At 39.4% G+C, this 12,335-nt stretch overlaps 1 protein-coding gene across 2 annotated transcripts in view; it reads right to left on the bottom strand.

Annotated features, from left to right (window-relative positions):
• RBMS3 (RNA binding motif single stranded interacting protein 3) overlaps positions 1–12,335 on the bottom strand; it is a 1,042,190-nt gene that overhangs the window by 66,546 nt on the left and 963,309 nt on the right. For both annotated transcript variants that reach the window (XM_073568606.1, XM_073568614.1), the window contains exons 9-10: positions 10,000–10,096; positions 2,558–2,608 (exon numbers count right to left, since the gene is read on the bottom strand). In XM_073568606.1, the coding sequence (XP_073424707.1) occupies positions 2,558–2,608; positions 10,000–10,096 (148 nt within the window). The remainder of the gene's footprint in view (positions 1–2,557; positions 2,609–9,999; positions 10,097–12,335) is intronic.

Genomic DNA, 12,335 nt, shown 5'->3' with positions numbered 1-12,335 from the left:
TACAGGATTTTTTTTTACCTTAAGAAGGGGGCCAGTCTGGTGCCGAAATGCATTGGTGGCGAAAATAAATGTTCCTTATACTTTCCAGATCTCATTCTACCAGTGACAGTCCATACATCACAATAATCTCTACTTTTCCAAACTTCTATTTGGACAATGCTTTCCTACAGCCACAGAGATGCAACTATGGTACATCAGGACAGGTGTGGTGTCCTTACACGTGATCGCTATCATTATCCTCACCCCCATCTTATTCCATATGGTACTGCCCTATTTGTGTGCATTTGTCCGATCCAGATCTTTTCTAATCTGCAATACTAGCATAGCTGTAAAATTCTAATTCTATACAAATCTTTTAAAAATAACATTTTCAAACACGTAAGTAAAATGTTTCTACCTGTGAAATGAACTCGTTTCTGTGTGATAGAATGCTTTTTACAATGATGCCACGTTGATATTAGTAGCAATATCACACATTTTTCTGATTAACTATGTTTTATTTTTTGAATAAAATTAATTATTTCACATTACATTATCTTACTATATGGTTAAAGAACTTTCCAACTTTCTCTAGGAAAGACTGTGGGGAGATTCATTTTCTTGGCATTAGTTATCAGTTATGTAGGTCAAGGCACAGTTTTAAAAGCAAGCTAAAAGTAAGATGGCTATATAAAACTGATATTGGATTTTTACTATCACTTTCATTAATTTGTAAATTTATGTGACAATTGCGTAGCAGTGACAATTATTATAAAAAAATAATTCTATTGATTAAAATTTTTTCAACTGACCTTTTAGCAATTTTACAGTTTAATACCCAAACCAAGAAGCACCATTTACAAATCTATTAAAATATGTTTATTTTTTTCATAAATGACATGTCAGTTTAAGACATTATGCACATAGTAGAAGCAGAGCTTCCAGAGAGAAAGCTTCCCACTGCTAGTATTGCCAGTAGGATGCTCTTTTCACTCAATTTAATGGTGCTCAAGCTTCTTCCCCTCCCTCCTGACCTTTTTTCTTGCATATAGGGGCATCTGAATTCAAATGCAGCAAAATGAAGACCATCCCTAGTGCTATAAAGCTGCTGGAAATCTGCCTAATTATACAAGCTTGTTCTTGTAGGCAGACCAAGGATAGGTGAGCGCAAGTTATTTATGCTCCACTGTGTACTCGTTTATTACTTAGTTGAACTAGCACTTGGAATACCTTAAACATCAAGAAATCTATCAGCATACACACTAATTAAATAATATATATGTTTGGATGGTATGTATAGACATAACTTTTTTTACTTTTTAAATATATATACAGTGATGGTGTCAGGGTTCCACCCCTCAGTGTGTCTGAGATGCAGTTAATGACAGCTCAGCCATCCAATCTGGCACCGTGGAATGTTTAAACTGCAAGTACTTGGATTGTCAACTCTGTCATCCAGTCTGGAACAGGGGCTTGCTGAGCTGTCAGTGGGTTGACTGACAGCTCGGCCATCCAATCTGAGACTAGAAGGCGATGGCTGTCTCCAGATGCCCACTATCGCTGGGGATTGCCAGGCTACTTAACTGAGCTGTTGCAACCAAACCTACCAGATGTACATTCAGCTACTGTGAGATTTGTATCTCTGTGTCTTGCACTCTGTTTGTAGATCTTTCGTTGCCAGACCTTGAATCTTGTTGTGACCATCCATATTTATAACTCCTTCTACTCTGATCCACTAACTTCCTAATATTCTAATCTTGGAATGTTAATTGACTATGCCTTTGTCTCTTCCATCTGTTTATTACCCACCTTCCATGCTTTTGACCTCAGACTCCTAACTATCCCGTCTCACGACTTGGTCGTGAGAAGTGATTCAGTGTCACACATGATTGAGAGAGTGCACCCTTTAAATTTTTCCAGAAAATTAATGCAATTACACATTTTTGTTATACACAAGTTTATTTCCTTTGTGTGTATTGGAACAACACAAAAGAATAAAAAGTGGTAAATTGGACACTAAACCCTAAAAATGGGCTGGACAAAATTCACGTGATATGGCTCATTACACTCATGAATATGCTCATGTTCATGAGTTTAATGAGCGGTTCCACGTGACCGCTGAAGACAGGAACAGAGACCGTGGAGAAGCCGGTGGGCTGCAGGGGTAAGTATGATCTCTGGCACCCCCTCACCCGCCGATCTCCAGGTATATGACTCATGAATAAGCTGAGAGGGGGACTTTCAGCCCCAAAAAATGGGCTGAAAATCTTGGCTTATACACGAGCATATATGGTAGGTTATCCCCATATTTACATCTAGAAAATATATATAGTACACATACGTGTGTTCTCATGCTCATTTAATTACTATGCAAATTAGAGTAAGCTGAAAAGTCCTTGAATTAATCATAAAACCTTTTTCATTCGTAATGGTTAATCAAAACATTAAGGATTGATATTTAATAAATGGTGTTACTGTATGGAAATGTGTTAATGAAATTACATCCAGAATTACAAGTGGACAGTGCCATTAATCATTAACACCCAAATGTAAAAGTCATCTGTAGTAGATGGCCTACCGTTGGTTGCATAACATATGGTGGGTGAGGCATCCAGGAAGTACTTTGTACCTAGATGATAGAAAAGTAGCATCAGGGCAAAGGTGATGTCTATTTAAGTATCTTGATTAATGACTTTATAATAATTCACTGCAAATAATGTGAAAAACAATTTTAAGCTTCGGCTTTTGCTACATAACTTTCTAGAATCAGTTCTCTAGGTGTACTGCTTAATTCTGTAATTACATTGCTATCTTTAAATGAAATGAATGTAATACCTTCAAAATGAAGTCGGAAACTTTCTGTAGGCAATTTTATACCATTAGAAATATTAAATAAAATGAATTACACTCTGACAAGATTACTGAATCCTGGTAATTGTTCTATTACAAATTTTTTTTTTATTTAACTTAGGACAGAATGAGACACATTCAACAAACAGAGGGGTCTTTTATCACAAAATATGCTGGAAGTGAACAGGATTTCATCTGAATAGGTCCAAAATCATGTTTTAAATTATATTTTCATAACTCTTTGTAAGTTGTGTTATCTAATTCTGACCTGGAAAGCCTTAGAGTTAAATAATGAAGTTCTAGCCATCTAGTTACTTACTAAATATGGATTTATTCAGTTCCCATTCAATTTAAATGGAACTTGATATCTGATACATTTTTCCCAATCCATGGAAAGCATGAATCAGACATGGGATGAGCAATTTCAGCCAGGTATGTTTGACAGAGAAAAAGTCAACTATGACTGAACCACACAGGAGACTAGTTGGACAGGTGGGTCTACAGGAGCTTCTCCCCACCCACTGCCAGTGATGCCAGTGATCGACAGATCTCCCCGACTTATTTGTATAGGGAGAGACCCGTCACTCCAGGGCAGCAGCTGGGATGAGACCACCAAGGAATCACATATTTGATCAGTCTCCTGTGCTGCTATGTCCCTGACTGCTTTTAAAGTATATATTTCTCTGAAATGTCACAGCATTTCAGAGTCAAACGTGTATAGGGCAGCACGTACAGTGGGGATATAAGTATTTAGTCAACCACCAATTGTGCAAGTTCTTCCACTTAAAAAGATGAGAGAGGCCTGTAATTGACATGATAGGTAGACCACAACTATGAGAGTCAAAATGAGAAAACAAATCCAGAAAATCACCTTGTCTGATTTGGCAAGATTTGCTTTTCAAGTTATGGTGGAAAATAAGTATTTGGTCATTAACAAAAGTTTATTTCAATATTTTGTTATATATCTTTTGATGGCAATGACAGAGGTCAAATGTTTTCTGTAAGGCTGGTTTCACATTCGTGCTTTTTAAGCGCACGCACGGCCGGGGGTAGCTCCACCCCCGATCCGGCTCTCTGCCCGGCGTGCCCGCCCCTTCCTTGTAGCGCCGCCTCCTAGCGCACAGCGGCGCCTGCGATCGGCGCACCCTATCTTTAGCATAGGGTGCGCAGATCGTGCGCAGGCCGTGCGCTAGTTGCGCTTTGACCTGCGCTGCGCACTTTTGACGGTGCGCCGTGCGCGCCAAAATCAAACTTTTCGGATTTTGGCGCACACGGCGCACCGTCAAAAGTGCGCAGCGCAGGTCAAAGTGCAACTAGCGCACGGCCTGCGCACGATCTGCGCACCCTATGCTAAAGATAGGGTGCGCCGATCGCAGGCGCCGCTGTGCGCTAGGAGGTGGCGCTACAAGGGAGGGGCGGGCACGCCGGGCAGAGAGCCGGATCGGGGGCGGAGCTACCCCCGGCCGTGCGTGCGCTTAAAAAGCGCGAATGTGAAACCAGCCTAAGTCTTCACAAGGTTGGAACACACTGTTGGTGGTATGTTAGCCCATTCCTCCATGCAGATCTCCTCTACAGCAGTGATGTTTTGGGCCTGTCGCAGGGCAGCATGAACTTTCAAATCGTTCCAAAGGTTTTCTATGGGGTTGAGATCTGGAGACTGGCTAGGCCACTCCAGGACCTTCATGTGCTTCTTACGAAGCCACTTCTTCATTGCTCTGGCGGTGTGCTTGGGATCATTATCATGCTGAAAGACCCATCCACATTTCATCTTAAATGCCCTTGCTGATGGAAGGAGGTTTGCACTCAAAATCTCACAATACATTGCCCCAATCAATCTTTCATGTACACGGATCAGTCATCCTGGTCCCTTTGCAGAGAAACATTCCCAAAGCATGATGTTACCATTCCCATGCTTCACAGTAGGTATGGTGTTCTTTGGATGCAACTCAGCATTCTGTCTCCTCCAAACACAACAAGTTTTGTTTCTACCAAACAGTTCCACTTTGGTTTCATCAGACCATATGACATTCTCCCAATACTCTTCTGGATAATCCAAATGCTCTCTAGCAAACTTCAGCCGGGTCCACCCTTGTACTAGTTTAAGCAAGGGAACACATCTTGCACTGCAGGATCCGAGTCACTTGCGGCGTAGCGTGTTACTAATGGTAGCCTTTGTTACCATGGTCCCAGTTCTATGCAGGTCATTCACTAGGTCCCCCCGTATGGTTCTGGGATTTTTGCTCACCGTTCTTGTGATCATTTTGACCCCATGGGTTGAGAACCTGCATGGAGACCCACATCGAGGGAGATTATCAGTGGTCTTGTATGTCTTCCATTTTCTTATTATTGCTCCCACAATTGATTTCATCACACCAAGCTGCTTGCCTATTGCAGATTCAGTCTTCCCAGCCTGCTACAGCGCTACAATTATGTTTGTAGTGCCCTTCGACAGCTCCTTGGTCTTCACCATAGTGGAGTTTGTAGTGTGACTGTTTAAGGTTGTGGACAGGTGTCTTTTATACTGAAAACAAGTTCAAACAGGTGCCATTACTACAGGTAATGAGTGGACGACAGATGAGCCTCTTAAAAAAAAAGTTACAGGTCTGTGAGAGCCAGAAATCTTGCATGCTTTAAGGTGACCAAATACTTATTTTCCATCATAATTTGCAAAATAAATCTTGCAAAATCTGAATTGTTTTCTCATTTTGACTCTCATAGTTGTGGTGTACCTATGATGTCAATTACAGGCCGCTCTCATCTTTTTAAGTGGGAGAACTTGCACAATTGATGGCTGACTAAATACTTTTTTTTCCCCACTGTATCAGCTGTCAGGCTCATTTTAACAATAAATCTGCAGCACAATTGCAAACGCCTCATAGTGGTGGTAGGAAACAGAACTGCAAAATGGAAATCTAGTAATCAGCACATAAATAAGATCTAAAAAAGAATGCAATTTTATCTTAGAATGTTACATTTCAAAATATGTTTTTTTACCACTAGCTCTAAAATCTAATTATTTACAAAAACATGGCAGAAAAGAATTAAGTACTATTAAAAAAGAAAGAAAAAAAGCCTTCACCTGTTTTATGAAATAGACATTCCATTATTAAAATATAAAACATGGGATGTATCACGCTATAAGGCTACGCAGGTTCACACGTTCAGTATTTTTTCAGTATTTTACATCAGTATTTGTGAGCCAAAACCAGGACTGGGTGAAAAATGCAGAAGTGGTGACGCGTTTCTTTTATAATTTTCTTCTGATTATTCCACTAGTGACTTTGGCTTACAAATACTGTTGTAAAATACTGACCACATACTGAACGCTTTAAAGTGACCTAAAAAAGTGTTGTCATTCTGTGGCGATCACATGCTAATTTGTATTTACAATTTTTAGCATTATAACCCCATTTCCATCAATCTCTATTTTCTTACTGTTTCAGTTTCATTTAGTGTTTTGTGTTCCTATCAAATTGATTTTGGCCAAAGTCTGATGATACTTTTTAATACTAATAATTATTATTGTTACTATTTTATGCAAAAGAATATACAAAGCAATATTTAGAAAGTTCTATTGCCAAGTAAATGATTAATGTATCTTTATTTACAGGAAAGATGTATATCTTTGTACCGTGTTAGCCAGTGGATAGAAAAATATTCAGGATTGAGAATCCTCAGTAGTTGATACCTTTTAATGGCTAACTGAAAAGATGGTAACACATTGCAAGCTTTCAAGACTACTCAGGTCTCTTCATCAGGCTAGACTAATACAAAATCTGAAGTCACATATTTATGCACAATACAGCCTAGAAAAAATGCAATAGATAAGACAAGTGACATGAAGCAAAACTATCAATATGGGAGAGGGAGAAACATAAATATAAACATTGGACCAGTTCATAGATAAGGAGTCTGGATGTTTTATGGTCCTCTGATTGGGGTCTAGTTCTGTGTTGCCCCGCAAGGTTTTAAAAGGAAATTCCTTAATTGATGTAAAAAGACATAAATCCATGCGACACATTCATTCCAGCACTGAGAGTGTCAAAGTTCGTCATAAATTTGTACTCCCAAACTCATCTCTCTCTCTGAGATGTGAAGTTACCTTTCAATACCAGTCATTTCATATCCATGCTGCTGTGATCAGGGATACAGAAATGTTTTGCCACAGGTAGATCCATTCTTTTTTCTCTTATTGTGTGACGATGAGCATTCATCCTTGTTCTAAGCTTTTGCCCTGTCTCCCCCACATACAGACCCCCAGTTGGACATTTAGTACAAATAATTAAGTATACCACATTAGATGTAATGCAGGTGAAAGTACCTGGGATCTTGTAGTCCTGATGTGAATTGGGGATCTTTATCTTGTCCGTGGTCATTATAAATGGACAGGTTTTACATTTTTTCTGGTTGCACGGAAAGGTTCCTGCAGCTGTTGGAGAGGACAGGGAGCTTCTGACAATGATGCTTCTTAAATTTGGGGGCTGCCTAAAACACAGCAGTGGGGGGTCTGGAAAAATGGATTTTAATCGGGCATCTTTTTGTAGTAAAGGTTGTAATTTTCGTGCAGCTCCCCTTAGCACCTCCAGATTTGGGTTGTAGGTGACTACTAGAGGCACTCGGTTATTTTCTTCTTTAGCTTTGTAATGTAGCAGGTGATTCCTTGACAATCTGGTGGCTCTTGTAATTTGGTTTTCAATTGTTCTTGGATGGTAACCCTGATTCAAAAAGGTCTTTTTGAGGCGACCAAGGTGTTTGTCTCTATCCATGGGGTTGGAACATATACGATTGTATCTGATGGCTTGGCTATAGATAATAGAGTTCTTCATGTGTTTTGGATGGAAACTGTCCCATTTAAGGTATGTTGGACGGTCGATTGGCTTCTGATACAGGGATGTCTCTATTTCATTGTTTTTTAGCTTAATGATGGTGTCCAAAAAATTAATCTCGGTACTGGAGTAGTTGAGTGTTAAATTGATGGTGGGATGAAATTGATTAAACTGTTCGTGGAACGTCTTTAGCTGTTGCTCAGACTCCGTCCAGATGATTAAAATATCATCAATGAAGCGGTAGTAGGCCAGGGGCCTGATGGGGCATGAGGACAAAAAATCGCTTTCAAGCTTGGCCATGAAAAGATTTGCATACTGTGGAGCCATTTTACTTCCCATAGCTGTGCCAGTCTCCTGTAGATAGATCCTGTTGTCAAATTCAAAGTAATTGTGGGTGAGGATGAATTTTATAAGTTTCACCACAGCATTAGCATCAGTCCCTGTGTTTTCCATGAAGAATTTGCAGGCATGTAAACCATCTTGGTGTGGGATATTAGAGTACAAAGATTCCACATCCATGGTGGCCAGGATGGTTCCTTCTGGTAGAGGACCTATTGCTGCTAGTTTATTCAATAGGTCCTCTACCAGAAGGAACCATCCTGGCCACCATGGATGTGGAATCTTTGTACTCTAATATCCCACACCAAGATGGTTTACATGCCTGCAAATTCTTCATGGAAAACACAGGGACTGATGCTAATGCTGTGGTGAAACTTATAAAATTCATCCTCACCCACAATTACTTTGAATTTGACAACAGGATCTATCTACAGGAGACTGGCACAGCTATGGGAAGTAAAATGGCTCCACAGTATGCAAATCTTTTCATGGCCAAGCTTGAAAGCGATTTTTTGTCCTCATGCCCCATCAGGCCCCTGGCCTACTACCGCTTCATTGATGATATTTTAATCATCTGGACGGAGTCTGAGCAACAGCTAAAGACGTTCCACGAACAGTTTAATCAATTTCATCCCACCATCAATTTAACACTCAACTACTCCAGTACCGAGATTAATTTTTTGGACACCATCATTAAGCTAAAAAACAATGAAATAGAGACATCCCTGTATCAGAAGCCAATCGACCGTCCAACATACCTTAAATGGGACAGTTTCCATCCAAAACACATAAAGAACTCTATTATCTATAGCCAAGCCATCAGATACAATCGTATATGTTCCAACCCCATGGATAGAGACAAACACCTTGGTCGCCTCAAAAAGACCTTTTTGAATCAGGGTTAACATCCAAGAACAATTGAAAACCAAATTACAAGAGCCACCAGATTGTCAAGGAATCACCTGCTACATTACAAAGCTAAAGAAGAAAATAACCGAGTGCCTCTAGTAGTCACCTACAACCCAAATCTGGAGGTGCTAAGGGGAGCTGCACGGAAATTACAACCTTTACTACAAAAAGATGCCCGATTAAAATCCATTTTTCCAGACCCCCCACTGCTGTGTTTTAGGCAGCCCCCAAATTTAAGAAGCATCATTGTCAGAAGCTCCCTGTCCTCTCCAACAGCTGCAGCAACCTTTCCGTGCAACCAGAAAAAATGTAAAACCTGTCCATTTATAATGACAACGGACAAGATAAAGATCCCCAATTCACATCAGGACTACAAGATCCCAGGTACTTTCACCTGCATTACATCTAATGTGGTATACTTAATTATTTGTACTAAATGTCCAACTGGGGGTCTGTATGTGGGGGAGACAGGGCAAAAGCTTAGAACAAGGATGAATGCTCATCGTCACACAATAAGAGAAAAAAGAATGGATCTACCTGTGGCAAAACATTTCTGTATCCCTGATCACAGCAGCATGGATATGAAATGACTGGTATTGAAAGGTAACTTCACATCTCAGAGAGAGAGATGAGTTTGGGAGTACAAATTTATGATGAACTTTGACACTCTCAGTGCTGGAATGAATGTGTCGCATGGTTTTATGTCTTTTTACATCAATTAAGGAATTTCCTTTTAAAACCTTGCGGGGCAACACAGAACTAGACCCCAATCAGAGGACCATAAAACATCCAGACTCCTTATCTATGAACTGGTCCAATGTTTATATTTATGTTTCTCCCTCTCCCATATTGATAGTTCTGCTTCACGTCACTTGTCTTATCTATTGCATTTTTTCTAGGCTGTATTGTGCATAAATATGTGACTTCAGATTTTGTATTAGTCTAGCCTGATGAAGAGACCTGAGTAGTCTCGAAAGCTTGCAATGTGTTACCATCTTTTCAGTTAGCCATTAAAAGGTATCAACTACTGAGGACTCTCAATCCTGAATATTTTTCTTTATTTACAGAAACCCTTTTAGAAAACCCCAGAATATACCTGATATGTAGATACAGGAGAAGCAGCAATAAAAGGAGTGATGGATGTTTGTGGAATCATTCTATTTGTTGCAATGTTGTAAGGAGGAGAATAAAATCTAGAAGAAAGAATGAAAAATGTATGATGGTTAGTGTAACATTTAGAGCTGGAAGTACATCTGTGAAAAACATGCTTAAGGCAGCCATACACCTACAAGAGCCTATGGCCGAGTGCTCATTAAGCCTTGAGCTATCTCTACCTGTTGCCCTATGCACAAAAACATACACATGGCTGAGCAGAATGTTTATATGTGTTCACAAAAAGAAGAAAAATCTGTGGTCAGACAGCTTTGGTGGAATGCAGTCTGGAGCACAAAAGTGTAGGGAGATTTGTAAGGTCGCACACAATAGAATAAACTATAAGGGTTAATACAACCGACTTACTAAGAAAAAACCCTATTAAAATACAACTTATTCAAAAATACATGCAAATAGATTGATCATGCTTAATGAGTATAGTACTTATCTATATATGTCTATATATATATATATATATATATATATATATATATATATGTGCCACTGCTTAGAGATGGCTGATACCCATAGTTATATGGTTCTTCAGATGAGGTCCACACACACTCGACACAAATTACTTCTCCCTAGCATTTTTTTGCTCACTGTAGTGAGATATCAATTTATATGCAGGGGATATCTGGATCATTGTTATTTTAGTTAGCACTTATTAAAAGTTATATGTTAATAGGGTTTTTTCTTAGTAAGTAGATTTGTAAGGTCGCCATACACATTGGACCGTTGGCCCATTCTACCAGTGTTGGCAGGTTTGGCTGACTTTAGTCTAATATGTGTGGGGTCCTTATTTTTTCAACAGCTTAGAACCCATAAAGGTGAAATAACAAAGAAATGTTAAAAGGGGATGTCCATGTTTGGCACAAAAGTCTGCAGTCACTCTATGTCACTGCAGACTTGTGAATCCTCACAGCATTCACAATGCGTGCTATCAGGATTCTCCGGTTCCGACAACAGGAGTAGGCGGTCATGTGACTGCAAGTATGCGATATGCATACTCCTGGCCTCATTCCAACTAGACATGCATTTCCTCGCTTAATGAAAGGGAATTGAACGAGTCCACTCACATCTAGTTGGAATGTACATATCTCATGCCTGTGGTCACACGACTGCCCAGCATTTCCGTCGGCACCCGAGTATCCTGACAACGCACACTGTGCATGCTGTGAGGATTCAATAGTCTTCAGTTACAATTTTTATCTACCTTACATTGCCACAAAAGAATCATTCACAGCTTTTCAGACACTATTGGTTCACTACAATACCCAGAAAGGTTATCAAAATTAGGTCTATTTACTCTAGAAAAGAGAAGACTTAGGGGAGACTTAATATATATGTACAAGTATATCAGAGGGCAATACAGAGATCTCTCCAATGAACTGTTTATACCAAGGACTGTGACAAGAACAAGGGGGCATTCTCTTCGTTTGGAGGAAAGACAATTTCTGCACCAGCATAGAAGAGGGTTCTTCATGGTAAGAGCAGTGAGGCTCTGGAATTCTCTTCCTGAGGAAGTGGTGATGGCCAACTCACTGAATGAATTTAAGAAAGGAATGGATGCTTTTCTTGTGAGTAACAGTATAGACGGTTACGAATAACAGTATATTATAGGTAGATGGTTGACCCAGCTTAGGGGAAGGAATTTTTTTCCCTATGGAGAAAATTGGCTTCTACTCTGTGGGTTTTTTGCCTTCCCCAGGATCAACAATGCAGAACAGCTGCACTAAAAATAGGCTGAACGAGATGGACATAAGGTCTTCCTTCAGCCGTCAAAACTATGTTACTATGTTACTATGTATGTTACTATTATCTGGAATATGTTGGCATACCAGACTCAAATTTGATACATATGGAATAAACTTCATACATGCTTGCCTGAAGGTGGAAGAATGTATGTTTAAGATCCAGATCAATGCATGAAAAGTTTATTTTTGGAATACTGGTATAACACATCAATTTCAACAGTGCCGCAGCATATTCTTCAACCCTATCTTTATGAAAATGTTAAAATGGGGATGGAGTGTTTAAAAATTTATTGAGACAATTTTATTAATATTGTCTTCAATTTAAACAGCACAAAAGTAGACTAAACAGGCTAATACTGTGGCAAATGTATTACAATTAAACTCATTGTATGGTAAATTTGTCATATTCATTTACAAATATTAAACATTTTTCTCTTCCTTACACCACCACTTGGCTAGCTATCTGTAATGTGTGCGAATATATTAATATTTTAATATTAACCCCTCTAGGCATTGCATTGTT

Source organism: Dendrobates tinctorius, unplaced genomic scaffold (genome assembly GCF_039654945.1).
Source record: "Dendrobates tinctorius isolate UK_male_01 unplaced genomic scaffold, ASM3965494v1 ptg000005l, whole genome shotgun sequence".
Taxonomy (NCBI): domain Eukaryota; kingdom Metazoa; phylum Chordata; class Amphibia; order Anura; family Dendrobatidae; genus Dendrobates; species Dendrobates tinctorius.
Note: the sequence above shows the minus strand (reverse complement) of the source record. Positions and strands in the feature narration are given on the sequence as shown.